The 26762-nt window shown below is 44.5% G+C and overlaps 1 protein-coding gene across 2 annotated transcripts in view; it reads left to right on the forward strand.

Moving 5' to 3' along the window:
* Positions 1-4614: 4614 nt before the first annotated feature.
* MTMR12 (myotubularin related protein 12) overlaps positions 4615-26762 on the forward strand; it is a gene marked incomplete at its 5' end in the record, with an annotated part of 66990 nt that continues 44842 nt past the window's right edge. Inside the window, one exon of one of the 2 annotated variants that reach the window (XM_081053162.1) lies at positions 4615-4864. In XM_081053162.1, coding sequence (XP_080909288.1) covers positions 4784-4864 — 81 coding nt within the window. Of the gene's footprint in view, positions 4873-26762 lie in introns of both variants that reach the window. The other variant, XM_081053164.1, reaches the window with a different exon arrangement.

Genomic DNA, 26762 nt, shown 5'->3' on the forward strand with positions numbered 1-26762 from the left:
CCGGGTCTATTCTCCATCATCTTCCGAAGAGGGTTGAAAGATCCATGGTTGCAGCAAGAGGCTTAGGAACTTTCTATTTCTAGTGAAGAAGAGGGCAAGTGTTCAGATCCGGACCATTGGCTAAAATTGAAGTTTGGCAAGTGACCATTAAATAACACATGCATTTTAGTCCTTGACTATTTCATATACATATATTATATATGTGTTATATATATATATATATATATATATATATATATATATAATTTTTACATATTTAGAATTATAAATAAGAATATATAATTATACATTACATAATATGTTATATATAATAATATACAGAGGGTGCCAAAAAAGTGTATACACATTTTAAGAAAGGAAAAAAACTATTAAAATTGTAATACTCACTATATACCAATAACAAAAGATGAATACAACTTACGTTTGACTTCTGCAATTACAAGAGGTGCTCAAAGTGGTTACCATCAGCATAATTTTTATACAGTTTTTTCCTTTCTTAAAATGTATATATATATATATTTTGGTACCTTCTGTATTTTATTTATTTATTTATTTATTTATTTATTTATTTATTTATTTATTTTAAAATCAGATCCTAGTTTGTACCCAAGTGATTTTTTAAAAACTTTTATTTGTTTTAAATGTGTTTTTCCAGGACCCATCAGCTCCAAGTCAAGTAATTATTTCACTCTAGTTGTGGAGGGTGCAGCTCACACTGGCCCATGTGGGAATCAAACCGGCAACCTCGTTAAGAGCACAGCGCCTCTAACCAACTGAGCTAACCAGCTGCCCCACTACCCATGTGATTTAAAAGTACAGGTTCTAACCTGGATGCTAGAGTTTGAACTCTTGCTTCCCCTGCTTACTAAGCAATCAGCTTCCCAGGCTGCTTTTCATCTAATACCATTTCACTCACTGAGGTGCAAATATCTGTTGAATTTCTACTATGCACCTGGCACCTTTTGGACAAAGATGACTAACACATACAGTAGGCTGCTTCAAGTGACTCCAAAGAGAAGGACATGGAAACGGCTAGGCTTAGCTATGTGCCAGAGGAATGTTTCTCCCTGTCCTGGAGTATGCTGTGGGTTTCAGTTGCCTGTGGGAAGAAAGGGCACTGCGTTTGGTCTGGCACTCGTTTCTATGGAAGCTAAGATTCAACTTGTTCCTATTTATAATTCTCCAAGAAAGCTTAGGGCAGCATTAGGAGAAAAGAGTGACCTTAAACTATTGTGTGTAAATTAAAATATTTCACAGTCTAAGGGCTACCATCTGTGTTTATTAATAGATGGAGACTCATTTGACCTTAGCATGACAGGAATTTTTCAATCAGTTGGGAGAGACTCTCCCAAGGAGATGTGATCCACACCCTAAAGATTAAGTAAAAATATGCTAGTAGTTGGAGAGAATCTTAAGAGCAAGATAGAAACAGATGTTCGCTTATTCTCTGTCCTCATTGCCTTACTGCTCCTGAAAGAAGGTGTGAGTTTTCATCACTGAATCAAAACTGCTCCTGGAGGCAGCCAGCTTTTAAGTCTTTAAAAACTTTTCTTGCTTGTTGGCTATAGTTTTCTGAGGGTATATGGATGCAGTGGTTGTGTTAAGTTTCCAGATTCATCACAATACAAAACAACTGGACGCTGAAGAGCAGGATAAAGTAATTATTATAACTCAGGATAGTTTGAAGGGAGGGAAATTTGGTGTGGTAGATTAGAAGTAAAAGCCATTATTTCTGGTTCAAGGATTGGGCCAGAAGTTAAAAATAAAACAAACAAGCAAACAAATGAAACCTCTTTGTTTAGCTAAGTCCCACAGTTGATTATTGAGGGAAGTCGCTTTGCTTCTCTTTCTACAGTCTGGGCAAAGGGGTAAATTATGTCCTGCTTGGTCGGATTGTATGAAGGACAGACAGCACCTATTTATTAGGTTGATGCAAAAGTAATCGCGGTTTAAAGGTTTAAAATAGTTGCAAAAACCGCAATTACTTTTGCACCAACCTAATAGTTGTTGCTGCCTACCAGGCATCAGCTGGATTCCTCGTTTAATCTTCAGAACAATCCCCAACCACATGAGGTAATTACCTTTGTTGCTCCTAGCATCCTAGATAGAAATAGAGGCACAGAGAGATGAAGTAACGTGTGCAAGGACACAAGTAAAGGGTATATGTAGGCAGGGCCAGCGACAGCACTTGCAGGGCCCAGTGCAAAATGAAAATGTGGGGTCCTAGCACGGGACAGGGAAGTCAATTCCCCTTCCCACCGGTATGGACAATCCCCAAGGGATTGGAGTCAGTATCTGGCCACACTCAGTATGAGGTTCATGAGAGGCCCTGGCCAGTTGCCATGGTGCTGCCAGCCTAGGGTAAATTGGTTTCTTACCCCACCCAGAGACACAGAAATGGGTTAGGGGGACTGTGCCCGACCCTCATCCTCTCCTAGGCAGTGCCCAGGTACCCATGGGGGTGAGGGGTGGATGGCAATGACAGAACACGAGACTCCTCCCTCACCCCTCCCAGGCAATGAGGCTGGGCTGCTGCCCTGATGGAGGTTGGCAGCAGTCTTTGGTTTGGCTGGGGAGGGACACGGTGCCAGAGCATAGTGGGCATCCAACAGGAGGTTGGGAGAGAATGGGAAGTGGGACTGCGCAGGAGTGGAGGCTCCAAAGACTTCTGGGCTTGTTCCATTATCCCATCAAACTTCACTTTAAAAACAAACTCAGAGATGAAATGATCCAGAATTTCAAGGCCACAACCACAGAGTCCTAAACCCCAAGCTGGCCCTGTGTGTCTGCACTAGCTGCATATCCGAGAAGTCAGCCCTGGCCATAGTGTGTTACCTACGCTAACATACTGACTATGGAGGAAGATCATGGAAACTCAAGGTCCTTTGAAAAAGAAGGAAGTGAAAATTTGCTCAGAGTGCAAAAATCTGCCTTGCCATTTCACTTTGAAAAGTAAAAACTGCTGTGAAATATAAAGTGGTATTTTCAGTCCTGACAAATAGCTTAGGTTCATTCTTCAACACCTCCTCTTTTTTTTTTTTTTTTTTTTTTTTTTTTTTTGTAGATTCTAAAGTGTGTGTTGTTGTTTTTTCTAAGATTTTATTGGGGTAGGGAAACAGGACTTTATTGCGGAACAGTGTGTACTTCCAGGACTTTTTCCAAGTTAAGTTGTTGTCCTTTCAGTCTTAGCTGTGGAGGGCGCAGCTTAGCTCCAGGTCCAGTTGCAGTTGCTAGTTGCAGGGGGCGCAGCCCACCATCCCTTGCGGGAGTCCAACCGGCACCCTTGTGGTTGAGAGCCCACTGGCCCAAGTGGGAATAGAACCCGCAGTCTTCCGCCAGGAGCTCTAACTGCCTGAGCCGCCCGGCCGGCCCATCACCTCCTTTCTTTATGAAGCCTCACTTGGCCTTCACAAATAGAATTGACACCCTTTCACTGTGCTCTGTCCTAATTTGTATAATGTTAAGAACTTGGGCTTTGGAATTAGACAAACCTGGACTGGCATTCCAGCTCCATCAGTGACTACTTGCATGTTTTTGTGTGTTTTTTTTCCGCCTGAAAACAGGGCTAATGCTGCTCCATAGAGGCCCCAGTGCTTCTGTACTGGAGTCTTAACGATGGCGATCTAGTTGGAAATGAGGCTACAGGACTTGTCTTGATACTGTTTGAAAAAAGTAAGCATATTCATTTTGGCTTAGATTTTATGTTTATTTGGAGTGTCTCTGGGAGAGGCAATGGTGACGGGGGCTCATGGTAATGAAGAGGATAAGTCTCTGATGCGACTGATGCTTAGCACAGTGCCTGACACTGTACGAAAAATTAACTGCAAATGTTTGTTAGTGTTTTCCATTAGACTGAATTTTTTGAGAGCTGTTTCCTGTCTTATTTGTGTCTAACACAATGCTTTAGCGCCAAATATGTTATTTAAATGAATTTGCCTTGCAATTTTCACTAAAAATTAGTTTTTTATTGATAACTTTGGAAAGTGGATAAGAGGTTTCTTCAGGGCTTTTGACATTGTTCAAAACACAAAGAAACAAACAAGAAACAGTTTGGAAAATGAGATCGAAATGTCCTTTATAATCAAACATTCAAACCTATTCCTAAGTGCCTGTTCACTGTCGGTTCGTCTCATTTTTGTCTACATTTAAAATAATAAACCTGAACGTCATTAATGTGGATTTGGAATTCATACGGGGACAAGAGATTCGACACACCACACCTTTGGGAAGCTTTATTCCAAAACCACAAGCGACGAGAAAAGATCGACTGCTATAAACCACTGCTCCTAACTTAGTGACCGCAGGATCATTGGACGACGAAGACATTCTTGTTATCCAATGGCCGAGGAGTCCGGAGAGAACGCTCTCTGGATTGGTCAGAGGAAACATCTCTCCGGGTTCATTCAAGAAGGGGCTCGGCGTGAGGGCTCTGCCGGCAGCGCCGCTGGCCAATCAGAGAATACAGCGGGGCGGGCTTTGCCGCAGGAGGGTGAAGTAGAACCTATCTCGGCAGGCGAATCTCCGCCAGTCCGACTCGCCTGCTGCTAGTTGAGGGGGTGTGGCCTCCGACTGCAGTCTGCCAACTCGCGGGGAGTGGGCGGGGCCTACGGCCCTGGGCGGGGCGAGTGGTGTTGGCGGCGGAGCCGGATGCGGGCGGCGCCGCGGCCGTCGCGGGCCTGGGGATGGGCGGAGCCCCAGCCGCCAGTGCTGGTGGCTACCGCCGCTGCCGGAGTCCTACTAGCCACTTCTATTGCCGCGCGTCGCTGCTTCCCAGGGCGGTGGCATGCTGGGGAAAGGGGTAGTCGGCGGTGGCGGCGGCACCAAGGCGCCCAAGCCTTCCTTCGTGTCGTACGTGCGCCCGGAGGTGAGCGGGTGCTGCGCAGGCGGCGCGTCTGGCTGGAGCGGGGGGCGAGGGGCGCCGAGAGCCCCTTGCCCGCTGCGGAGAGAGCGCGGCGCTTCCTGCCGGTGTGCGAGAGGGGAGCCGGGCGGGGTGAGGCCAGCAAGGGCGCGCTGGGGCCTCCGGTGGGCCAGGGTGGGGACCCCCGGAGCCGGCAGGCAGGTGCCCCAGCGCAGGGCCCGGCTCGCTGGCGACCAGGTGAAGGGGCCCGAGCCGGGAAGGTGCTGCGGCCCGAGACGCCCCTGGGGACTTGGTGGAGGAGCTGAGGTTCTCGGCACCGCGGGAGAAGGGCTGGGTGGTCCAGACTCCCGTGGGGCCTGCCTGGAGCCCGCCGCCCGGGTGGGTCTGCTCAGCCCTGCCCTTGTAGTTTTTCTGTGAGTCTTCAGAGCTCGCCTGCCTCAGCCTCCTGCTGCTCAGGGTGCTATTTGATGCCTCTGCCGGGATACTGTGCACCGCCGCTCGCCTCCCATTAGCACTGCAGGGAGATACCCGGCCGCGGCCAGTCTTGACCCTCTCCCTCATGAAGTCTCCTCTGTCGCTTTTCCCGCTTTCATTTCACCCACTCATCCTCACGCTTTCTACCTTTTGCTTTCTTCCTGGAGTTTTACCGTTCATTCATTCAGAAAATATTTTTTGAGCTCCAACTCTGTGCCAGGAACTATATTCTAAACGTTTGGGATTATACATCGGTGAATACAACAACTATCCCTGCTTTCCTGGTGCTTATTTGAGAGAGGGGAGTACACAATAGATAAAATAGATATAAGTACGTTATATGGTATGTTAGAAGGTGATAAGTAGCGTGGGGAAAAGTATCACCTTGTTCCTCTTTGCAACAATGGCATTTGATCTAAAACTTGAAGAATGCTGAGGATCTGAGGGGAAAGGAGTGCTGGTAGAGGAAAGAGTCGGGAGTGCTGGAGGAGCATCAAGGAAGCCAGCCCTTCGGAGAAGCCCAGTAGGTGATGGGGACAGTCATAGGAGAGAGGAGGCGGAAAGGTTACAACTTGTAGGCCATGCTGAGGGCTTCTTGATCAATAACTCCCAGTCCAAGTGCCTGATTAGATGCATTCTCATTTTGGATTTCTGAAGGTGTTTTCTGTTCTACTCAACACTGTAATCAGCAACGTGCAGAAGCACTACCAGACTCATTGCTTCAGCTGTCTTCCCATCTCTGCAAAGCAAAGGCTGGTGGGTTGCGGATGAGAGGTTTTGATCTGAAATGCGGCTCTAAGATCACCTGGGGCCTGAAGCCTTTGCATATGTATCTTCAAATTCAAAATGTGTGTTTTCTCCAGTGGAGAGTTCTCCTGAAATGGGTCTTATTGTTAGTCCTAATTTTAACATATAAACCACTTCCTCTTCCTCTGTAAATGCTTGATAAGGAGGCAGGGTCATCTTGAATTTTCTGCTGGCTTTCCTTGTAATAGCATGGGTAAGTATTGTGGTCAGTTTCTCTTTGTGTGTGTGTGTGTGTGTGTGTGTGTGTGTATTTTTTTGTTTTTTGATTGAGCCCTGGTTGAAGTTCAACTGATCTGTAACCTTCCCTTTTCCGTGAGGTTAAACTACAAGTGGAAAGTCTTCTGAAATGTGGCCAGAGTTCAAGAATGTTCAAATTTTTCATCCATCAAGTGCATATGTTGTAATTAGACTTGTTTTCCCTCTTTGCCCGCAGCGCCTGATGTATTCTCTTTGAGGGTTAATTAGGGAAGGGGAGTGGTTCAGATCCAAAATAAGCCTGAAGTGGTCACATTTTTTCAGATCCTTATAGTTGGCAGTTTTGTTTTCTTGCAATAAAATAATGCTGTGTAGACACTATGCTTATATATAATTTTTATTTTTCAATTACAGTTGACAGTCAATATTATTTTGTATTAGTTTCCGGTATATAGCAGTGATTTGACATTTGTATAATTTATGAAGTGATCCCAACACTATGCTTTGTTGTAATCTGTCTCCAAAAATATGTTGTAGCAGAGGTTAAGGCTCTGATCTAAATTGTGGATGGTTTTTAAAAGATAAATGAACGAGGGGGTGAGAAGGCAATTGGTTTTTAAGTACATATATAGCTTTTGCTAGATATCACATTATTGGAAATGCATGAGAGTGGCTTTGAGGTGCAGCTTATGTACCTCTGAAAGCACTGGGTCTGGTGACTTTTTCTTGCTCACTCAGTAGGAGTGGTTCCCTAGGACACTGTCACTGTTTCTACTCCTTTCCCTTATATTGCCTTCATCTTTACTGCCTTTGATGTATGTCTTCTTATCACTTCTTTGTACACACTTTGCTTTTGTTAGCTGGGAATTGCAGTTTTTCAGACACCTTTTTGCTGGTAGGTCATTGAGCTGTCAGAACAGCCTTCACACCTTACGATGGAGTGATACTTGTCCTTAGTGATAAATTTGATCTTGGCTGAAAAGTTCTTGGATTGTTCAACAGTGGCTGCCTTCAATATGCCAAAGAGTCTATTCAGAGTCAGCACTTTGAGTTAAAAACAGAAGTGCTTAACTGGATAACGTATTTGAAAATTATGCTTTTAAACACGATGCCTTTTTTTTTCTTGTTTTCGTTCTTCTTTTTTTCTTTTCTTTTTTCTTAGAAAGGATTGGCATTCAACAGCCTAAAATGAGGGGTAGTACTTAGCTCTAACTCTTAAAATTGGACCTCTGCCAGAGTAACTTGGGCTCTTCTGTCATTGATTTTCCTAAATCAATGAATGTGAATGTTGAAATACTGAACTGTAATTTAGGACCTTTGGACAGTTTCGTAGACTCTGCCCAGAGGGTTACATACAAATCAGTAAAGCTTGTAAGTGGGAAGCTAATGGCTCTGGAAGTTGAGGTGAGCAGGATGGAGAGATCTGAGCCTATCTTGGTTATAACTGATGGCTGGTACCTAAAAAATCTCAGCACTCTTACCCCAGCTTAGCCCCAGGTACAAGGTGCAAAGGAAGTTTGGCCTCTCTCTGTGCTGGGGAACCGCTGGGTGCTGAGCTCTGCTTCACGGAGGCATCTGGTGATAGTTTGGGTACCAGACTATAGTACCAGACTATAGTTTGGGTACATTTTTCTCGTTAGATAAAATAGCTGTTTGCAGTATTATTTCAGGAGGTGTAACTATTCAGTGTAGAAAAATAAGAAATATAGATATGTAAACAACTTTTTTTACATGGAAATTAACAAGCTTAGTAACAACTTGTATATCCTATCAGGTATGTATGTAGTTATATGCATGGTTTTTACCAAGATGGGATTAATATTATTGATCATATTATTTTGTAATCTGCCTTTTCACCAGAAATGTATATATTGTAAATGTCTTTCCATGACAATTGTTAACCTGTAACATCATTTTAGTTTGATCCCTTTTCCTCAACAGACATTCGGTGTGATGGGGAGATGTTAGATAGCACAAAGAAAGTAGTATGATTGTTAAGTGGTTTTCTAGTTAGTCACCTGTTCTGTTGCTGGATGACAATTCTGATTCTTCAAAACTGTCAGCTCTCTGCTCAGTTACTTGAAATTGTAAGCACTGGTTTGATAATTTATAGTGATTAGGAGTGCTCAATGTCTGTCTGTACCTGAAAGCTTGTAAGTAAAGGACCATTAGGTAGTCCTACGGAGAAGTTCTGATTTAATGAGTCCATTCCATTGTGATAAGGCAGTTGAATAAAAGCTTCAGTCTACTTGTGTTTTGTTCCCTGAAACTAAGACCAGGAAAAATTCAGCTTTTAGAGTCTGCTGCAGTTGTGCCCACATTTGTGTGGTATTCCAAATGCAGTTCAAGTGTTTTACTTGAATGTAGTAATAATAGTTATTAATTTCTTATTTAAGTGGAGTTTTAGGTTTGAAAGCGAATTTAAAGATAATCTACTCACCTCTGTTATACAGCTGTGGAAATGGGGCCCCACAGGCTTAAGTGTCCTGCTAATGGACCACAGCAGTATTGCAGAACGGAGTTTATAACTGTCCCCTAACAACCAGACGTGTCAGTGGCTAAGCCAGGTTCCCAGGAGCTCGGGAAAGGTTTTATGAAGATGTGGGAAGAAAAGGCAAGAAGAGAGACCAAGACTGAGAAGGGTCCAAAAAGAAATCCAGACTTAAGAGCTAATTATTTTTTCATTAATCCCCGAGGGGAAAAAATGCATTCAATTGCATAGTCCTCATGTAAGGCCATTTCTTTTGCTGGGGAGAGGTGACCCTATGGTCCTGTAGTCTTCCCACAGCTACGACTGTGGGTATATAGTAAAATTAAAAACCGAATAATTACTAATTTTTGTTAGGCACTTCAGTGTCCCAGGAATGGTGCTTATTTCATCCTTTCGAGTGTTAATACTATTACCTCCATTTTTGTGTGTTTAGATGTGGAAAGCAAGGCCCAGAGAAACTAAGTCTTTTTTCAGGTTTGTGCCAGGGTTTAAACTAGGGCAGTCTCATTCCAGGGGCGTTCTCTTCCTCTTATGTTTATGATTACAGGACGTGTTAGTAGTGAAACTTGCTCAGAGCCATGGTTGGCCTTTGCACACTTTGCACAGAGTGCGTTATCATTTGCATTCTCCAGTAGCAGTTTCTTTCTTGGTTTTTGTTAGATTATCCACCAGGTGACTGTGAGCAGATATGGGGACCCTTGGAATTACAGTTAATTCATTCAACAGATGCTGACACAGCATCTTCTAGTACCAGGAACCATTCTAGATGTTGGGGATTCAAAACAAGTGAAATTATTGAGATTATTCAGTGGTGGATACTGCTTATTAGACCACTAACTTTGATGACTTTGATGGATCTATGACAAGAAGGGATTGTCTTATCCTAAAACAGTCCTACTTCCCCAGTCCTAGCAATAAAAGATACCTTTAAAAGCAAAAATCTAGATCTGTTACCTTTTTTTAAAAATAAATTTTATTGGGGGACAGAGTGTTCTCCCGGGTCCATCAGCTCCAAGTAGTTGTCCTTCAATCTAGTTGTGGAGGGCGCAGCTCAGCTCCAAGTCCAGTCGCCATTTTCAATCTTAGTTGCAGGGGGCGCAGCCCACCATCCCATGTGGAAATTGAACCGGCATCCTTGTTGTTGAGAGCTCGCGCTCTAACCACCTGAGCCATCCGGCCGCCCCTCCGGCAGCTCAGCAGCAGCTCATTGTCTTCAATGTAGTTGTGGAGGGCGCAGCTCACTGGCCCAGGTGGGAATCGAACCGGCAACCCTGTTATTCAGAGTTTGCCCTTTAACCAACTGAGCTATCTGGCTGCCCCTACTTTTTGTTTTTTGTTTTTTGTTTTTCTATTGTTTTTAAAGAGCATATCTTTTTCTCCATTCCAAACTGATTTTTTAATGACAGAATTTTCTCCTTGAGCTTAGAGGTCATTGATAGTGATTTACTATTAAAGGACATTAGAAGTCTTTCTAAAATGACCCCTTTCTTAGCTGTGGCTTTAGCCTGATGATCTGTCCAAAGCTTCTGCTTTTTCTCTCCTGCATGTGCTTCCTGTGGCATCTCCCTGGGTCATATCCAACACCACACAACTTCTGCAGATGGAGCCTCAGGCGATGTTAGGAGGCTATGCCAAGCAACACTTCCTGATCAAACAGTTGCCACGCGACACCCTCCATGTGAAAGCCAGACCCTCTTCTGTGCCGTACTCGGTCTCCGATGTTAAAAAGCAAGGCTGCCATCAAAATCCTCGGCTGTGGGAAACCTGTACTTAGAAATTTAAAGTTGTAGATTCTTCTCCGAATATCCTCAACAGGATGTTTGATGTCCTTGGACTACTTTCATGTTAAACCGTCCTGTATGGCAGCGTGCTTAGGAGAAAACTCGATGTATGGGGGCCAAACATTTTTTTTTATCACTATAGAAGATGTATACCCTATTTTTATGACAAAGACAATGTAATAAAGTTGCAGACTTTGGAAGTTAGAAAAATAGTCATCCTTAATTATGCTACCCTAACCAAAGCAATTATTTCTATTTTGTAGTAGGTCCAGGCTGTGTGTGTATGTGTATCTTACATGGTTGCAATCAGATGTGTACAGATTTGTAACCCGAGTGTGGTTGTCAGGTTTGAAGATAGTAGTGCTGATCCATGTCAATAGATCATATACTTTGAATTGTTCCCACAGAGAAGCACCCTCAGTTTCTCATATATCTTATGCGTGTGACTTCTAATGTGTTCTTTTCGAGGCCATAAGGAGATCAGTGGGTTTACAGTTTAATGAAGTCATTTAAAATAAACCTCTTAAGATAGGTTGGGTGGTAGGATTGAAGTGGAATAATTCTTACAACCTCTAATCTTCTGTTGCTTTGGGAGGAAAGGAGAGGGGAGGTAAAAAATGGAGCGGGACGCCAGGAGGAAGTGAAGCTGTGGGAGAACTGGAAGGACAGCAGGGCCCTCCCTTCTTTGCGTCCCCTCGGCATACTTTGAGAGTCACAGCTCTAGGGGAAGCAAAGAAGTGTCAGTGGCTCTCTCCTGCTGGCTGTAAGCGAGCCTCAGTTGTATTTCTACCTGAAAAATAAGAATAATGGTAATAATACCTGTCTTATCTAATAGGTACGTGTGAACATTCATGAATCTTAAGTGTGATGTGCATGCAGAGCCCTTAGCAGAATACTTGGCACGTGGCCAGCCTTCAGTAGATGGGGCTGTCATCCTGACTGTTCACAAGCTGTGGATCAGAGCCACTTGGATGGTTTCAGAAAGTGCTTAATCTTTAATCTTAGAGTACACAAATCTTTCCCAGCTAAGGTATTAATGAAAGTGGAATATTTAGTTGTGGTGGTTGCCATGGTATCATGCCAGGAAAGTTCTCTGTGTGGTAACTCTTTCTTAGAATATTTTTCACTATCTCTAAAAATGTCTTTTCCTCTTTTCTTTGTTCCTTTATCCATTGAGAATGATTTGATTATATTTAAAATTCCAACCTAATGAGAACACTTAGTAGTTGACTTTTTTCATTGTTAACATTTGGCCTTTGACATTTTGCAAGTTTCATGCTGTAGACTTATTTTTTCCCCCTCTTCCCTCATTTCTAATAAGCCTCTCTGTCATAGGTCAAATTTTGTGTATTTATCACATCTGTTCAATGGTTTACTTAAGATATGAGTAAGTAAAATCAAATTACCTCTGGGAGCAATAGTCTTTTTATCTATTTCAAAGGCAGTTGCAAGACCATGCTGTTTTGATTTGATATGTAAATGCTATTCCTAAAATATCATCATCATCATCATCAGTGCTTTCCTCGCCTGTGCCCCTGTCCTTCATTGTTAGACCTTGACCTGGCTAGTGGGCAGCCTTTCAGAGGTGGCATCTGAGCCCCCAGTTGTTTGCTTTTGGGGAAAGGAGGGGCTTCAGCCGTAAGAAAAGCAGGCCCTGGCATAATGGTGAAGTATTTTGAGGTCTGCCTTTCCCTGTGACAGATTTGCCAACCCATGTTTCAGACAGTGGTCCTGAGCCTGCTAGGTTTTTTTGCTTTAGTTTTTGCTGAGTGTGTTTTACATTTCCTAAGAATGCCTGGAAGGGGATGAACCCAGTTTTTTGGATGAAAATTTTACTCTGTTCCTACCTTTTCTCCAGACATAAGATAGAATTCCTGTTTTGCATTAATCCTTTGAGATCCATTTCCCATTGTGACATCAGCTCTCTGAGAACCTGTATGTAGTGTTGTTGGATGACCATCTGCCCTGCAGACTTCTTTTGAGCATGAGAAGAAATACCACATATACCTAGCTCAGGACCTGACATACGGTGGATACCCAACAACTGGATGCTGTTATTCCGAATAATAACTTGAATTGCTAAGCACGCTGTTTGAATTAGGAATGCAAACAGTCTGTGCACTCAGGAGGTTCACACGTTGGAGAGACAGCAGTCAGCAGATGGCTCTAAGGCGCACGGAGGTGGGCGCTGTCTGTTTATGAGGAAGGAGGGCACAGGATGCTCTCTGCACGTGGAGGGGCCCCTGCAGAGCCCATTGAAGACTGCGTAGGACTCAGAAAGGGGGCGTTAAAGTGGGCTCCGGTGTGGGGAGGACGGGCATGATGTAGCTGCAGGCCGGAAGGCTCAAAGGTGGGTTGGGACCTGGTGGCCAGAGCACCTCCCCTCATCCCTCACATAAGGTGTGTGTGCAGAGGTGCAAGTGAGAGAAGCCCTGAGGGGTGGAATCCCGGGCGCTATGTGGCCGCGCAGGATTGTTTCTTCCTCTCCAAATGCTGCATTGGGTCCCTCTGGCCCTTCTTGAGCCTGTGGGCACCTTCTCCTTTGCCCCCGCTTCCTGTTGCTGCAAGATCTGGGAAAAGCTCCCGCTCCAGGGCTTTTAGCTCCTCGCTAGCTATTCAGCTGACCTAGTATTTGTATAGCAGTGGGGGGGGGGAGGGGAAGAGGCACAGGGGAGGCACAGAAGGCATCACCATGTGTTTCTGCAGCTGCTGTTAGTCACATCAGTTAGCTGAAATTATAAGACTCTGACAGCCCCTGACTGCCACCTGACACCTTTCTCCCAGCACTTGTACACAGCTGAGTGCCACCTCATTCAATATAATGTGGTGGTTAAGAGCGTGGCTTTGGAATCAGAGCTCTGCTGCTTGCTAACTGTGCGGATTTGGCCTGAGTATTTAACTCGCTGATTCTCAGCACACCACGGCCAGGCTCCTGGCTGCAGCCTGCCCTCCTCCTGAATCGGCCTGATTTGTGAAATGGGAATACAAATAATAGCATCTAGCCCATAAAATTGTTCGTCTTCAGTGAGGCAATCCATGGAAAGTTGTTAACACAGTACCTGGCATATAGTAAACATGTATTGTTAATTGTAGTGGCTATTACCCTTCTCCCCAGAAGCTGTAGGGCTGTGTGTGTGCGCGAGCGCGTGCTTTGGGCCACCAGTGCAGGTCCTGATAGGGGCAGGACTTTAGCTGTGTTCCCTTCCAGCATTGTTCTTCCCTCCGCTCTCAGGGCCTGTGTGGAGCTGGGCGCCGGTGCTGCCCGCCCATCTTGTGGGACTGTGCCATGCTCAGTGGGCACTTTCCCATCTTCCCGGGGGCCTCCCTTCTTGCAGTTTTCTTTTTCAGTGAGCTGTTTTAGGGGTTCCCTCTCTGTCCTCCTTGTCTCGGAGGCTCTCAGGAGGACCTGTCAGGGTCCCCCCTTTCTCCAGTCACCGTACTCCAAACCAGGCTCAGTCCCCAGGGTGCCCTCTGTGGGCGGGGCCTCTGTGATGGTCTGCCTCATTTCATTTCCTGTGCCACCCTCTCTGCTGTCAGGCCTGGGACCACAGACGGCACCTGCTTACCTGGTCTCTCCACCTGCCACTACTCCTGCCGCAGCCAGTCATGCAGCACAGCACGGCCAGGCTCCTGGCTGCAGCCTCCCCTCCTCCTGCCCCTTCCACTGGTCCCGGTCTCCACACGCTGTCAGGCCCACTGCAGCTTCTGCCTGCTTCTGGTTGGTTGAAAGAGCATTAGCTTGGATTTGGGAGGCCTGGGCTGTGGCCGTTTCTTTTCTGTGCGGCTCTGAGGGCGCCCCTTTCTCTCTTTCACTCTCGTTTCCTGATTTATAGAGTTGGATTGGGCAAGTGTTTTTAAACCTGTTCTGCATAAGAAACTTGTTTTTATTAAACAACAGGGTTCTTTGAAGAACTTTTTCAAAATGTGCTGTCCCAAGTCCTGCTTTAGACACTGGTGTATGCTGTACGGGGTGAAGACTGTGGGGCGGGGCACCCACAGTAGAACTCTGCATTTCTTTCAGATAACCAGGACCTCTCCCTCCATCCCCTGTTGAGAGCTGCTATTTCCCATGAAATCATAGACGAAACCCAAATATGGAGAGAAAGAAGAGAGAAAGGGTGCTGGGAGTGCAGTTTGCAAAGCACCTGGCTAAGCAGTCTTGAAGGCTTTTGCCGCTTCATCCTCTTTGCGTACTCAAGTCTTTCCTCATTGACATTTTCCCTTGTTTTTGTCTGTGATACAGGCTGTCTGTAGCTCTTGGTTCTTGGTGATGCAATTGAGCATTTATTTTCCTTGGTGTATAGTTCTCTATGTCTGTGGGTCCTTTTCCTCCAACAGAACCGTAAGCTCCTTGAGGGCAGGGCTGTAGTGGCACTCAGTGTGGCCTCGTGGAGCTCCAAGTGACTTCAGAGAGAACCGTGGCCATGGACCATCCCAGGAGGGGACCCCAGAAGGTAGCTGGTGGGAGGCTCATTCAGAGGCTTTTATGATTTCTTCTGCAGAGTCATTTGGGGAAGTGGAGTTGAGGACAGTGTTAGGCCTTAAGTGTAAGTGCTGACTCTACTCTCGGTCTCTATGCCCCAAGAATCAGCTTTGGCATGAGGTTCTTTTGCCTTATAATATCCCCTTTAGCTGTCACCAGTGACTTCCATGGATGCCTGAAGCCCAGTTGTTCCCTGTGATGGGTCTCCGGCTGCCCTTTGCTTCCTCAGGTAGTTTCTTATTCCATCAAGTGGGCAGACCCTCTTTATTGGAATTGAGCCAGCTAAATATTTGGTGAGCTCAGATCTGTAGGTTGTGAGACTTGCACTGGTATTTGGGTTTTACCATTTCTTCTCTAGCTGGAGTGCTTACTAGGGAGAGGCTGACAAATCGTTTGGATTGTTTAAAGGTCTGCGGAATGCCTGGTAAGAGCAATTCGTGCTGAGAAACATGGATGAGTAATAACTTTCGCTGCCCTTCAGAAATGAGCTGTCAAAATAGAGTGAGGGCTTTAGTTTGGGTCTTAGCAGTTCCTTCCTTTAAGAAAAAATCTGATATAAGGAAAAAAGCATTTTAAATGTGAAAGTAAAGGATTTAGAATGGACATATGAATATTGCTCATATGTTAGGGTACTGCACTGTCAAAGGTTGTTGTCTTTTTCTCTGTCCTGAAGACTTGTTACAGTTGAAAGGACACTTGGTATATTATGTTGTAACAGGAAAGAAGTTTAAGATTGGTAGTTGCCGATGGCTGGCAACAGAAAGGTAGGGAGGGGGCAGATATGGAGAACGAGGGGTTGAATGCTAATAGGTACAGGGTTTCTTTTAGGCGTGATGAAAATGTTCTAAAATTGATTGTGGTGATGGTTGTACAACTCTCGGGATATACTAAAAACTATTGCATTGTACACTTTAAATGGGTGAATTGTGTGGTATATGAATTATGTCTTAATAAAGCTGTTACAGAAACAAAGTTAACAATCAAAGGTATTAAACTTGGGGTCAGAACTACTGAGAATGAGTTTGGTCACCATCTATTCAGTTATGTGACCTCAGGCACCTTATTTAACCTCTTGGAGCTTTGCTGGCCTCATCTGTAAAGTGGGGATAAAAATACCTACGGATTGTTGTTAAGATAAATGACATAGGACATGTGAAAGTCGACATAGTAGAACCTCTAGCAAATTATATGTTTATGTGTTTAAGTTAGACATATATTTTTGTGGGTTATAAATGCTTAGTCCGAAATGCTCTTGAAAGTTCCCAACTAGTCCTGTGAAATGAGCACTTATCATGGCTGAGAACTGATTTCATTCTGGGTAAATAGTAGAGTCCTTAAACACCGGGTACCCGCACGGCTGTCTGTGGTGTGGTCCCTTGAGTCGAGACAGAGGCTGTCAGTTTGCCTGTTACTGCATGCCTGCTTCCCTGGCTTCGGCTACTGTATTTTTAGCTTATGGTTAGAGTAATTGTTGCTTGTAATTGCCAAAGACAGTGTCTAGTTAGTAGAAGCCAGCTGTGATGACAGCACCTGGCCATGCTCTGAGCGGGGAACGAGCCTGCTAGGCAGGCTGGCTTGTAGCAAAGCCCTCGCTGGCCGGGAACAGGGAACCAGCAGCCCTGGGAATCAGCTCCAGGAAACCAATCCCATTTTGATTTCTAGCTCCCTAGAACTGGGCAGTGATAGTATCGTTTAGTCTCTAGTCTGTATCCTCAGTGATGAGTCTGGCTTTGAATATGCCCCGGTCTATCGATGAGACTCAGTGTGTTTCAGAAAGCCAGCTCAGGAGGAGTGTGACAAAAGTTCAGTAGTAACTGGCAGTAGTCATATACTTAGGTAGGAATTTTTAATAGAGCTGTTTCTTTCATCTCAAGAACTGTTTAGGATTAAAGAATATTACCAGGATCAAGAATTATTTGTCTCTTTGTATGCTTTCATTTGTATGTTCTTTGAGTAGACTTTTATTGACAATTTACTGTCTGTCAGAAATTATATGCTAGCAGTTAAGGCTACAAATACATAAAGGAACAGCGTCAGCCGCCAGTTGTTATTGTTGGTTGGGGAGACAGATAAGGAGAGCGATTATTACAATCCAGGAGGGAGATTGGATCAAAGAGAGCTTTGCAGAAGGCTTAAGCTGTGTGGACGGTGGCTTGGACAGTGAACTGGATGAGCAGGACAGGGGGACAGTGGATTGGTGGGCACAGTGGGTGCCCTGGGGGCCAGGCCGAAGCAGTGCCCCTGTAATCATGGAGCATGTAAGGTGAGAGGTGGTCGTGGCCTGAGGTGACGGCAACGAGGAGGGGTTCTGGGGCTGTCACAGGAGCGGAGTAGACCACGTGGAGGGCAGGGGGAGTTAAGATGGCTCCTGGGTGTTTGGCGCGGCCAGCTGGGTGGATTGCGGGCCCACTACTGAGCCAGGGTCCAGAGGCGGGTGAGCAGGTTTGGTGAGGTGCAGGGGGAGGGATGAGTGGACTTTGAAATGTGAATTTGCAGGATCTGAGGGACATGCCAGTGCAGGTGGCCGGAGGCTGTTTGGGCGTCCCGGTCTGGAGCTCTGAAGAGAGATCTGGAGGGAAAAGCCATTTGTGGGTCCTCAGCATGTATTGTTGGCAGTGGTGCGAGTGGCAGAGCTCATCCAGGGAGGTCTTGTGAGGAGGGAAGGGAACCCTGCCTAGAAAGGAGACTCGAGGAAGAGCAGCCGGAGCGCGTGTGGGTGATTTGACCTGGAACTCATTTCTGCTGATTTTTAGGTCTCAGGCTAAATGACATTTCCTGAGGGTAACGACATCTGTGACCCTCTCTGAATGTAGTGAGGTGTTTCTGCTGTGTTCCCATCATAGCCCATCCTTCCCCTAGCGTAGCACTTTGCACATGTCTCCATTGTTATTGCTCGTACTGTGTTCAGACTCCCGTGCACTCTGGGCAGGTGGGGCTCTGTCGTGTTCGCTCCCAGGTTTGCAGCGCTGGAATAGAGCAGGTGCGTAAGAAATGACAGTTGAGCAGGAGGAAGGCGACAGCGTTGGGCGTGTGGTCAGCAGGGCCAGGCAGGGCGTATGGTAGTGAAGAGTGTGACTGGTCAGGGAAGCAGGTGGGAGGCCCACTTGGTCAGGTTCGTTTTCCTCATCTCTGACATGAGAACAGTAATGGCGGTTAACAAAGTTGTGAGGGGGAAGTGAGAGGATGTGTAGAGATACAATCTTTTTCAGGCTTCTAGTATTTATTGCACTGATTACCCAGTATTCCCATGATTATTTTTTATTCGTCTGTCTGCCCTGCTTGAGGGCAGAAGTCTGTTCTTATTCATCTTTTTATCCTTGGCATTTGGTATTTAGGATATTCAGGAGCTGTTTGTTGAATATATTACTATATGTTATATCATCTGTATGTTAGAGCTGGGTGGGTCATCTTGTAGCTTTGAGTAACTAGACAGACAACTTGAGTGTTGTGTCACTGATTTCACCCGTCTGACTCATTGGAGCCCAGTGCTTTGGACTCCTTCTCAGAATCACAGTTCTGAGAAGAGATTAGATCGACAACCTGGTCATGCTGGGCCAGCTGTATGATGTGGGTTCCAGCAGCTGTGTGTCTTTTGCCCGTAGCTTGCTGAAGAATGGGTGGCAGTTCCCACATCTTGTCTGGCTGAGACTCTGCCAGAATGGGAATGCTTCTGGCTCAGACTTGGTGAGGTTCTTAGTTAAGGCGGGGGCAGTGGCCACTGCGGGGCCCTGGGAATTGTTGATATGTACCCACAGTGAGAGCATGAACAGATGTAGCTCCTTTTGATCTGTGGGGTAAACTGGAAGACTTGTTATTCATGCCCTTATCCTCTTTTTAAATTAAAACAAACAAAGAATAACTGTAACATTGGTGTAAACGTTGAAATAAGGTATTAACGAAATCTCAACCCGGATTCTACCACTCTGGCAGAACCACTGTTCATTTATGTTCATGCTGCTGTGCTGAGTTCCGGCCACTGGAACATCCCCGAAAGCCTGGACGGTCCGTGACCGGTGCCAGAAGTCTTTGCTAGTCTTTTGTGCCGTAATAGCAAGCTTTGTCCAAACTCAGATGGAGCCCCAAGAGGAACACACAAAGCACATGGGCCATATTTAACTGCCACATTTGTGGAAAATTTGCATCACTTTCAAATGAGTTAGTTTTCAGGTGTCTTCAGAGAAAAGTCTGTTTACGTAGCTAGTACAACCAGTTCTGCTTGATTTTTAAGGAACCATACGTTTCTACCTTTTTATCCTTGCACGTAGAATATGATAGTTCATTGGAGTCAGTAAGGAATTTATTCCACATTCCATAGTTTCTAAAAGTAGAATTGTCACCATTTGCTGATTAGGCAGCTGGGTTAGGAGTGTAAGAGTTGAAGGATAGTGGAATAGAAGGAGCAAAAGCTTAAGGGGGCCCCCACTGAAACCAGGGCACAGTTTGAGAAGTTCCCAGCACCCCAGAGAACAGCTGGCACTGGACACTGGTTGAATTGGTTGCAAGAACCTGGGATGATGCCACGCCCATCCATGGCTGTTGTTCTCCTATGGTTTTTATGGGACAGGCTTCCCGACTGCTCGTCTTTCTGGATTAACACCACGTGCATGACGGTCTGTAATGGAATGCACTCTTTCTCCAGTACTGCAGTATGATTAGAGCATTTGGTGATGTCACCATACTAATGCCCAAGCCCTGACATTGTATCTTAATCTCCCACATGTTTCTCTGAGCCCTGCTAGAGGTTTTCTTTTCTTTAAACTTCTCACTATTTAAAGTCATTATTAATTAATTATTCAATGAAATCTTTTGAGCCCTTACTGTGTGCAAAGCCTGTATTGGATATGGGGCTATGTGGTGAGCCAAAAATGTGACAAAAGACCTGCCCTCAAAGAGTTCGTCGATTGATGGGGAGATAGACTTAAATAATTAAGTAAGCAGATGTGAGATTGCATTTGGGACCAGTGTTAGGAGGGAGAGGTACACACATGGGCTATAAGAACCCGGTAACTGAGAAGACTTCCCTTGTCCTGAGTTCCGATGGATACACAGAATTCACAGAGCAAAGAGGGTAAAGAGAAGCATTCGGAGCAGAAGGAACTTCCTGTGGGAACCACTCAGGATAGGAAGGAACATGGCAGGTATGGGAGGGTGAAAGCAGGCCAGTGTGGCCAGTGTGCAGACTGAGGAAGCGGGTGGAGGGAGACCAGATTGGAGAAGGCGTGAGGGGCCCGGCTGTGGAGGGCCTCACAGGCCATGTTCAGCCATTGCCTCTGTCCTCCAGGAATCCAGAGCGCACTGTGTTCAGGAAGATCCCTGGCGCTTTAGGGTGGAGAGTAGATTAGAATGAGGACAGATGCAGGTAGACTGATTGGAAAGCTACTGTGGTCCAGGTGGGAGATGATACTAGCTCGGACCACAGGTGGAAATGAGAAAGGGGCATGGGTTCTAGACATATTGAATAGGTGATATTGATAGAATTTGGTCATAGATTGGATACTGAGGATGAAAGAGAAGGAGGTGTAAAGGGGACTCTTCAGATGACCTCTAGACGACATGCTCTTAAAGGGAAGCACAGAATAGCCCCCACAGTACATGGCAGTGTTACTCCCGGCTGGAGCCTTTGCTGGAGTGTGGTGAATTGGACTCACGAGAGTTGGTTGGGGTGACAGTCAGAGACTCACGCCTTAGAGGACCCAGTGAAGTCAGTCACAGCAGGAAACTCTTTCTGCTGGTGTTGAAGAAGCCCCAGAGTTCTTCCTCATGCAGAGGGCCATTACTCCTGGGGTCAGGTGTTTTTTTGTGCCCATTTTCCACTTCAGCCTCCTTTTGCCTCTCCACAGCACTCTTTTAGGCTTTCCTTGGGTACTTTCAGTGACGCTTGTTTGTTTTGACCTGGTGTCAGGTGAGTCTAGCAGATACATTTACTGACCTTTCTGTCCTGGTTTTCCTAATTCATTTATATAGGAAATAGTATCTTCATTCATGTAAGAGGTAGTATGGCATCATGTAAGAACAGAGTGAGCCAGCTACCAGGCGTGGCTTCCACCTTCATGTACTAGCTGGGTGTCTTTATCTGCAAAGTGGAGATAACAGTGGGTATGATAACCCTACTTCAAAGGCTTGCTTTTTAAGCCTTTGAATGAGTTTGAAGGCTTAAATGAGCTAATAAGTATAAAGCCCTTTAAACAATGCCTGGCACATAAGGTAAAAGAAATGTTTATCATTATTCACTGCTCAACCTCAGTAAGGACTGATCCCTCAAAGTGTCCACTTTGGCATTCATAGATTGGACATTTGTGATTTCTGCAGTCTACAAGTGGCCCTTGAGTCACAACGTAGTAAATTGTAATACTGATAAGGAAGAGATTGTATTTACTCATCCAATGGTAAAGGTCGGGTTGGACAGTCTTTAACCACTCGTCCAGTACCTTTGCCCATGAAGACAACAGCTTATACACATGCAGAATACAGTATTATCAGAGATAGGATGTACGAAGTGTGATTAAAAAAATACGGTGAATGTTTAAAAATTCATTACAATAAAAGATACATTGCCATTAATTCCCCTCAAAATATTCCCCCTTGCTTTGAATACACTTATCCCGTCGTTCTTGCCACTTTCTGATGCAGTTCTGGAAGTCTTCTTTTGTGAGTGTCTTCAGTTGTGCTGTCATGTCGGCCTCGATGTCCTGAATCGATTCAAAACGTTTACCTTTTATGGTCATTTTGATTTTGGGGAAGAGCCAGAAGTCTCACGGTGCCAGATCCGGTGAATAAGGTGGATGAGGACACACCATAATGTTTTTATTTTACAGAAATTGCTGTACCAGAAGTGATGTGTGACGTGGAGCCTTCACATTGTGACCACAAAATATGGTGAATGCTGCTGCCGCGTGCCATCTAATGGAAAGGCAGGATCTTCAATACAGGAAGCGGCATATTGTACCTTAGTAATAGTGTGTGACGAGTTTCAACTTGTTCGGTGCAGTCATTTGGGTGTGAGCTACGGTTGAGAGAAGGTGTGTTTTAAAGTGTGCAGTAAATCATCCTCCATCATGACAACGCTCCGTGTCACACAGCACTTCTGGTATGGCAATTTCTGCCAAATAAAAACATTATGGTGTGTCCTCATCCACCTTATTCACTGGCTCTTCCCCAAAGTCAAAATGATTCAGGACATCAAGGCAGCCACGACAACACAACTAAGGACAGTCACAAAAGAGGACTTCCAGAACTGCTTCCGAAATTGGCAAGAAAGATGGGATAAGTGTGATCAAAGCGAGGGGGAGTATTTAGAGGGGGATTCATGGCAATGTGTCTTTCACTGTAATGAATTTTTAAAAATTTAAACATTCACCATATTGTTTGATCACACCTCATACATATGGGAATTTCATCATGTCCTGTAACCTGCTTTAATGACCCATATCCAGACTCAGCACATCCAGATGTGGGTGCTCCTGGATCCTTGTTGTCACCACTTCCCTTCTCCTCCATTCAGCGATATTCGTCCTCAGGGATCAACAAGCAAAAGTTGTTACAACTCTTTCTCAAGAACACTGAAATACCATCTCCATATTTGTTCTTCTTTGTTTTTATTGTAGAGTTCGAAACCTACTTTAAAAATATAGGGGCGAAGGAACTATAGGATGTAGCCAATGAGCATTTTACATTCTGTCCTCCTTACCTCCTCCCCACCACCCAAACAGCTTCCCCAATTAAAAGAAAAAATTCAATTTTTTAGGGGAGGATTTCTTTATGATTCCTCTTTGCATGCCCTGATTTATTGGAGTCCTCTAGGTTAGTTCTTTACTCAGGACTAGTGTATATTTTGATTGGGGTGGGGTGATTGATGGTAGAGGTGGTGGTACTTTTTCCCTCAGTTGATTATCTGTAAGAATTAGATGGTGTACATTTAGGATTTTTTTTGAACTGTTAACCAGAGAAGGATTAGATAGATACAGTGATGATTCTCTAGAGTGTGGCTCCTTAAATTCCAGTGCTGAAGTGCTTGATAGGTTTTTGTTCTTTTTAAAAAAATGTATTGGGATAACATTGGTTAATCATGTTATTTAAATTTCAGGTGTACACCTTTATAATACAACATCTGTATACTCCATTGCGTGCTCCACACCTGAAGTCTAGTCTTTTTCCATCACCCTATATTTGACCCCCTTGACCCGCTTCGTCTTCCCATTAATCCCCCTCTCCCTCTGGTAACCACCATTCTGTTGTGTATCGGTGAGTTTGGTTTTTTTGTTTGTTTGCTTATTGCTTTTTGTTTTATATCCCACATAGGAGTGAAATCATATGGTTCTTGTCCTTTTCCATCTGACTTATTTCACTTAGCATAATCTCAAGATCCATCCTTATTGTCACATATGGCAGTATTTCATGTTTTTTTTATGGCTGAGTAGCAGTCTTAATTGGTTACCAACTTTCATCAACTTAATCTATTTCCGATAAATGGGCAGTCAAGAACGCTTCTTCCTACTGCATGACATGCCTGGAAAGTCCCTTCTTGGATGTGGTAATCTTTAAGAGAGCCATAAGTTTACTCTTTTGCTCTTGTAATGGGTTGAAAGTACTTTTTATTGCAGAAGATAAGACACAGAATGACCAGACCTAAGTCCCTGGGGGCTTGTAGAAAACAAATCCTATTCATAGAAAAATGCCGTTTCTTTTCCATCGTTCAGATATTGCTGTGTAGTCAAAGGTTTAGGATTAGGGCCAATTTGGATGGTGTTAATCGCAGAAGTTTCTGATCCACAGAAAAGAAGAATTGAGAGGCCTCCTGAGTAGAGTTAGATTAATTTAATGTGGGAAACAGGATTAAGAGAGAAGTAGAAATTATTCTGGTCATGGGCCAGAACCTTGAATAATTGCAGCTCTTAAATAGTATGTTTGAATTGTTTTCTTATCAAAGGAAAGGAGGAGAAAATGAAAAAAACGGAAATCAAAGTGCAGCCCAGGTACTGCTATGTCTTACAGTTATCATTTACTGAATACACCTGCCAGGTGTTTACACACGTTATCTCACCAGATTCTCATATTAGGTCGTATTGTTTCTGTTTATACAGGAGGAAATCAAAGTTCAGTCAGGATAAATGACTGTAGATACCAGAGCTGGATTAGGGCTGTAACATCAAAGTCTATTATTTCTCCTTTTTAGCATGTGCACAGAGAGAAGTCTGGAGGAACAAGGGGAAAAACAAAAAATTATTAGTACTGTGAATTGAAAATGCAACTTTCTGCTTTAAGAAAGGTAAATTTTGTTCTAAGATACACATGGATTCCCACCTAATATGTGTGTGCAAATACGTTTTCTCCCTGAGATTTTCTGTTTGAGTGGAGAAAATGAAGAGTATTAAATAAATGTCTATTTTAGAGAAGTAGAGACGAAGAAACAAAATGTCTGTGTTGTATCCTTTTAGCACTTTGGTGCCAAATGCGATCAAAAGAAACTGTTTTGGCAGTTTTAGGGATGTTGCTTCTTGAAATTTGCCTCTTTGTCTGGATTAAATTGAACTGAGAATAACTTCTGTTTTTGACTCAAAGTGCTGGTAGCAGTGAACACTTACGAGCACTTTGGCCTAAGAGAGCCTCACCGTAGACAACCCTACCACCATCCTGTTTTCTTCAAGGTCAGTGGTCTTCTGGCAGGCCTTCCCATTGCTGCCTTTCCTGAGGTGCCCTAGCTCCATCACCATTGAGGAGATATGCACCCTGAATGTGAACTTGGTAAGAAACTAGAGAATTTACTTCTTGAGAACCAGTGGGATTAACATGCCCAGCTGCTTTTCAGCCTCTCAGCAGATTCTTACGAGTGTTAGCTGACTTGAGCTTTCACATGCTTATGTCCTGTATGTGGGAAATCCTTGTACAGTGAAGTACAATTCCCTGAAGGGAATTTTTCTCATTTGTTCTAATCAGTTTTGTAATAGGAGACTGGTTTCCTATTGTAGGCAGTGGATGTTATAACTGTAATGGGAAACTGGAGACCATGTTGGTTAGAACTACCACCCAGCAGCGAAGAATGTCAGCTCTGGCATTAGGACTTGAGCCAAACCCTTGGTTAATGACTTATTTCCTGTGAAAGGAAAGTCACTGAACCTCTTTAAGCCTCAGTTTCTGCATCTGTAAAATGGACATAATACTAGTTACTAAAATGGTGAAGATTAATGAGATATTACTGAAGAGTACTTACCTGGCACATGATAGAAGCTTGATGAATGTTGGCTGTTACAGACGCATGCAATTGAAGTGGAAGCTGTGACTGACAGAGATTGTGGAGGGCTCGGATTGCTGTGCACCAACTTGGACGCATCTGTTTGTATTGCTCACAAGCCTTTTTGACTTAGATTTTCAAGTGTTTCAAATAGGTAAGGTTGCTGACTGATGTGTATTTTGGGTTAATGAAGTTTTGTGTTAGTGTAGTGGCATTTGAGGCAGGGGTTCACGTGCATTTGATGATTACCGTAGGATACTTCTTCTTGGATGCTGGCTTGTTAGCAGCAGCCGTGTCTGCCTTACGGTGGTTTTCTGACCTCCTTTCCCTGTCTGCAGTGTGAAGGAAGTCTGATGAATAGTGGCAATTTTAGTAGGAAGTTGAGCACTGTTAGGAATCTGGGTGGTTTTCTGTCATCCCCTCCGATGTTAAAATTCACCAAATGCTTCATAAAGTACGTGGCTCCTCGGTGACTTCGCTGCTTTGTGTGATTTCCATTGTCTCTATCAGATCAAATTTTGATCAGCAACTTGTTGCCAACATCAAAACTTCTTTACCACTTTCTAGGGAAGAAGAGGAGTCAGTACTTTTAAAATAAGAAATGTAAGCTTTTGGGGCATTTGACAGAGATGAGAGTGAGTGGGAAAAGGTCTCCAGTCTTTTCCTTTTTTCTTCCAGAAATGCCCTAGTATATGGATAGTCATCTTTTGGAGAATGTGGTTCTGTGCAGTGACAGACTGACTTGGAATGGTGGAGAGAGGGTCGTCAGGAATCATCTTTTTCCGTTTCCAGTGAGGGAAAGCCAACAAGGCCCTGCCTCCGTTCTGGACACACACACGCAGGCTCACTTCTATGTCATGATTTTGACCTTGAACTGCCCTGCATTCTCTCACGAGGCAGGCAGTAGTTAGGGCTCTTAATCCAGTCCTCTCGATGGGAACACTGAGGCCAGGACACTTGCCCAAGACACCCCTGATATGTTTGTAGGCTAAGGCCTACCTGGCTCCTAAGTCACTCCTGTGCTTTTTCCTGCAAGACGTTTACTGGAGATAGTGAATACTGTGTGCTGAATGCACTCCTCTGCTTCCAAAGCTTCAGGTTGGGACTAAAGCACCCCTTGCCCACCCATATTTCTCATTTCTCTTTCAAAACTACTTGTCTCTGTGTGTTTGTACCTTCCCTTTCCTGTTCTCTCTGCTCACCCATCTGTTGAACTCCTGCCCATTCCTTACAAGCTACTTCCCCAGAAGCATTTGCTCCCCCTCTTCCTTCTGTTGGTCCCCCGTGGAGTTAGGAGCCTCTTTTGTGCTGTTGTAGCCCGGCCTCAATACCTTTATTATCGCGTCCATCAGATCGTATTATGACTGTGTGGGCTGTGGGTATTAGCTTTTCTCCTCACTGGACTGCAGCTCCTCTTTCCCTAGCACTTGGTAAGGATTCATTTA

Source organism: Rhinolophus hipposideros (genome assembly GCF_964194185.1).
Source record: "Rhinolophus hipposideros genome assembly, chromosome: 7".
NCBI classification, from domain to species: Eukaryota; Metazoa; Chordata; class Mammalia; order Chiroptera; family Rhinolophidae; genus Rhinolophus; species Rhinolophus hipposideros.